This window comes from Sinocyclocheilus anshuiensis, unplaced genomic scaffold, assembly GCF_001515605.1.
Source record: "Sinocyclocheilus anshuiensis isolate Anshui unplaced genomic scaffold, SAMN03320099.WGS_v1.1 scaffold2952, whole genome shotgun sequence".
Classification (NCBI taxonomy): Eukaryota; Metazoa; Chordata; class Actinopteri; order Cypriniformes; family Cyprinidae; genus Sinocyclocheilus; species Sinocyclocheilus anshuiensis.
In genome coordinates this window covers 1-3969 of record NW_015554206.1, presented here as the reverse complement: position 1 = coordinate 3969, position 3969 = coordinate 1, and the positions used below count along the sequence as shown (strand labels likewise).

Sequence of the window (3969 nt, the reverse complement as noted above, 5' to 3'; positions counted from 1 at the left end):
CACACACACACACACACACACACACACAGAGAGAGACACACACGCACACACACACACTTGGTTAAAGTGGTTTATGGGCTGGTTGTATTTCTTGTCCGAAGGGTTTTTTATTCTGGTTTTCTGCTGCGGTGCTCCCTGTGTGTGTCAGTCTTTGTTTCCCAACATACTAATACATTAATTTAATTGCAAGCTGCATTATTATAAGCTACAGCAGTGAGTTGTTATTTAAGCATATATCAAATAAAACTCATAGCAGTCAATCCACATGCATGATGTTTGTGGAGATTAAAGAGTCAGTGATTGGAATGAGTGATAATGTGTTTTCTAGATCATGTGCTAGTTGTTTTTGTATTGAAACTGTGTGTGGTGATGATATTATCTCTGTCCGCTGAAGACGCTGGTTCCTGTTGTAAGGTTTGAGTCTCTTCTGTGTTTACATGCTGTAATGTCCATGTCTGAGTTTTGTTTTCAGCTTCAGTATCTGACTCCTCACTGCTGTGCTTGTGTTCAGTGTGTTTGCGTCTCCGGACCAGCAGGGCGGCGCTCCTCACGGCCTGACTGTGCTGAATACAGGCGGCTCTCTGCCGGATCTGTCCAGTCTGCACTTCCCGTCCCCGCTGCCGACCCCGCTGGACCCGGACGAGCCGGGATACCTGTCTCTGAGTGCCGGAGGCAGCACGGGGAACCTGACCTGTACCCTCACGCAGCTCGGCATCCACAGCCCCAGCGCCTTCCACTCCACAGGTCAAAACACATTTACTGAGCTAAAACATTCATCTGTCCAGACACCGTCTGAACTCATGCTTTATAGTATTTCTGTCAAGTCACCTTTATTGATACAGTGCTTTATACAATACAGATTCACAGTAATGAACAAGGAAATAACAGAATCAATGATGCAAACTTATGAGACAAAGTCAAGTTCTGCTTTTAAAGGAGCTCTAAAAACATATTATTCTGATCAGTTCTGTTCAGTGTTCAAGTATGAAACCAGTTGGATACAACAGAAACAGAAGACAGTAATGTCATTATTCAGTTCAGTTCAAGCTTTTAACGAATCGAGCGAGTCAGTGATTCACTCAAAGACGGTCACTCGCTTCATTTCTGAATGAATCAGCCATTTGAACGATTTGAGTGAGTGATCAAGTGACCAATCACAATCCAGTGTTCCAGTGTGTTGTGTAACATGATCTGCGAAGGTTACGGGGAGGGAGACGAGTCGTTCACTCATTTAGTTTATTTTTCAGGAATGACTGTGTTCTGAAACAGCAGCTCTAATGCCGAATCTCAATGTTGTTTTTTTCAAATAGCATGTTTGTATTTGCACAGGTCTGCTGCCGTCTCTGCAGGGCACGTCCAGTAACCCCTCCCTCCAGTCGTCGCTTAGCAACCCCAACATCCAATCGTCTCTCAGCAGCCACTCGTTCCCCAACTCGCTGAGCTCCGCCTCCCTGCACTCGTCCCTGAGCAACCCCTCCCTCCAGTCTTCGTTAAGCTCCTCCCCCTCGCTGAGGTCATCGTTCAGCAGTCATTCGCTGCAGTCGGCTGTCAGTAACACCAGTTACAGCGCTTCGGGCTCCTTCCCTCCGCAGATGAGCACGTCCCCACGCAGACGAGCGCAGCTGACCCCGGTGACCCTGCCTCCAGACACACGCAGACATCACCCCAAACAGTTCTCACCCACCTCCTCCACCCTCAGCTCCATCACACAGGTAAACACACACTCACACTCTACACACACACACTGTGTGCGAAAAAAAAAAAAAGTCCCTCAGATTTATGAAATTTAAGGTCTTAAATATCTTAAAATTTAAATTAACAAATGTCTTAAAATTATAACTTTAAGAGGTCTTAAATGTAGAAATGTAAAAGAAGGGATTGCCAAACAGACTAATGTGATTATTAACCTTCAAAATCTGATGATTTCATTCAACAGATGTTCACGCTGTGCATTTCAAAAGAAAAATGTGTTGCGTGTTTTACAGCCTCATGGTTTCACAGCCATTTGCAATCAGTGAACAGCGCACACTTATACCCAGAGGGATATCTTATGATCTACTGCTGATGAGTTATTTCAAAATAAGAGTCCCAGTCTATTTCGGGCTTGTTTATAATTAAAAGGCCTGCAATATGCATGCATGTTTTTTCCTTTTTTTGCATGCATGTTTCTTTTTTAAAAACATTTTCATTGCACCCTAGTTTTTTTTTATGAAATCCTACATTTTTAAACTTTAGAAATAGATTTTTATAATGCTTCTTTTCCATCGGTGTCTGTCTCAGGGTGTTGCTCTGGACACCAGTCGGCTGCAGGTAGTTCAGAGGTTTTCTCAGTATTCCTTCGGGCAGCAGCCGCTTCAGAAGGGTCTGGTTCCTGCGCAGACGCATGCGCTCCACCCGTCGTCGCAGACGGTGCAGCTTCACCTACACAACATGCAGAATCTGCACAAGACGCAGAACTTCCACATGCAGCCGCTGAAGTGGCCGAGCCCCGGTCAGAACCAGAACCCCGTGAGCTGCGGGCCTGCAGACGCGTCACAGCCAGATGCGCAGACGGGACAGACCCGGTCCGACCAGAAGAACCAGCCTTCCCTACGGCAGATCAGACCGGCTCTCAGCAGAGATCTGGACCTGTACAGCGTGAGTGACTGACAGTACAGTGATGCTGTATAATAACAGAGTACCATTTACAGGATACTATGGTATTGTACCTGTCCATATCACTGCGGTCACTCATACTACATAATGAAATATTGCAATGTTTATTATAAAGGATTTATCCATGCATTGTTTTTTCCCCGTCTTTGAGAAGCTGTTTAGCTCGGATATATGTCACAATAAAGAAAAAAAAACTTCTGTCTCATGCAGACTTTACCGTCTCATCATAATTCATCTGAAACTGTATTTTCTCTTCTGTGTGTTTCTTTCATTCTGTACTTGTGCTTAGAGTCTAATCTAATAGTACACAATAGTTATCAAACTACTAACAGACCAGTGTTGTTATTGTTTACTAAAACTATTAAGATTGCTTTCATAAACTGAAATTAAAGCTGAAATAAAACATAAATAATAGATGGAAAAACTTCCAGGAATATAAAATGTTGCCATTGCAACTAACTGAAATAAAATATGTTTAAGTAATAAAATTAAACTTGAAAAAAAACCAAACATTAAAGCACAATATTGAAATATACAAAAACAAGAATAAAATGAGAAAAGCACATAAAATTTCTAAAACATAAACTGAAATTTAAAATGAAAACATTATATAAAAATAAAAAGTAATTCTAAATATTGATTTATGTTATAATAGTATAATATAATAGTAGAACAGCACTGGCCCAGATGTGGTAATACCATGATACTTTCCATCATTAATGGACAAGTGTCTCTTCTGTCTCATTTAGGACACGATGTTCCTGAACTCTCTGCTGGACGACCCATACCTGGGCCTGCAGTTAACCAGCCACCAGAACGTGAGCCAGCAGGTTAGACACTCACTCACTCATGCGCGCGCGCACACACACACACACACACACACACACACACAGACAGAGACACACACATTTACAGAGACAGACAGACACACACACACTAACCGTCTCTGTTCCTGTGGTGTGTAGTTCAGTCTGGACTCTCAGCTGGAGGCTCTGAATCATGACGGTGGCTCTTCTGCGGTTCTGAAGGCTCAGAGTCAGCCGATGGAGATGCTGGACTCAGAACAACAGACGAGCAATCAGAACCAGAGTCAGAGCTACACAGATGGGCGGAACGCCGTACCCAACATCATCCTGACCGGTGAGGGACTGACTGACTGATCATCTGTGTTTGCTGAACTGACGTGTGTCTGTGTGTGTGAGAGAGTGTGTGTGTGTGTGAGAGAAGTGAGTGTGTGTGTGTGAGAGAGAGTGTGAGAGAGTGAGTGTATGTGTGTGTGTGTGTGTGTGTGAGAGAGAGAGTGAGTGTGTGTGT

The 3969-nt window shown here is 43.6% G+C and overlaps 1 protein-coding gene across 1 annotated transcript in view; it reads left to right on the top strand.

Moving 5' to 3' along the window:
* Positions 1 to 3872, top strand: part of LOC107671053 (CREB-regulated transcription coactivator 2-like) — a 12335-nt gene extending 8463 nt beyond the window's left edge. Inside the window, exons 9-13 of the mRNA XM_016463900.1 lie at positions 512 to 744; positions 1330 to 1712; positions 2281 to 2637; positions 3405 to 3485; positions 3621 to 3872. Of these exons, the coding sequence (XP_016319386.1) occupies positions 512 to 744; positions 1330 to 1712; positions 2281 to 2637; positions 3405 to 3485; positions 3621 to 3815 (1249 nt within the window). The 3' untranslated portion in view covers positions 3816 to 3872. The remainder of the gene's footprint in view (positions 1 to 511; positions 745 to 1329; positions 1713 to 2280; positions 2638 to 3404; positions 3486 to 3620) is intronic.
* The last annotated feature ends 97 nt before the right edge of the window (positions 3873 to 3969 follow it).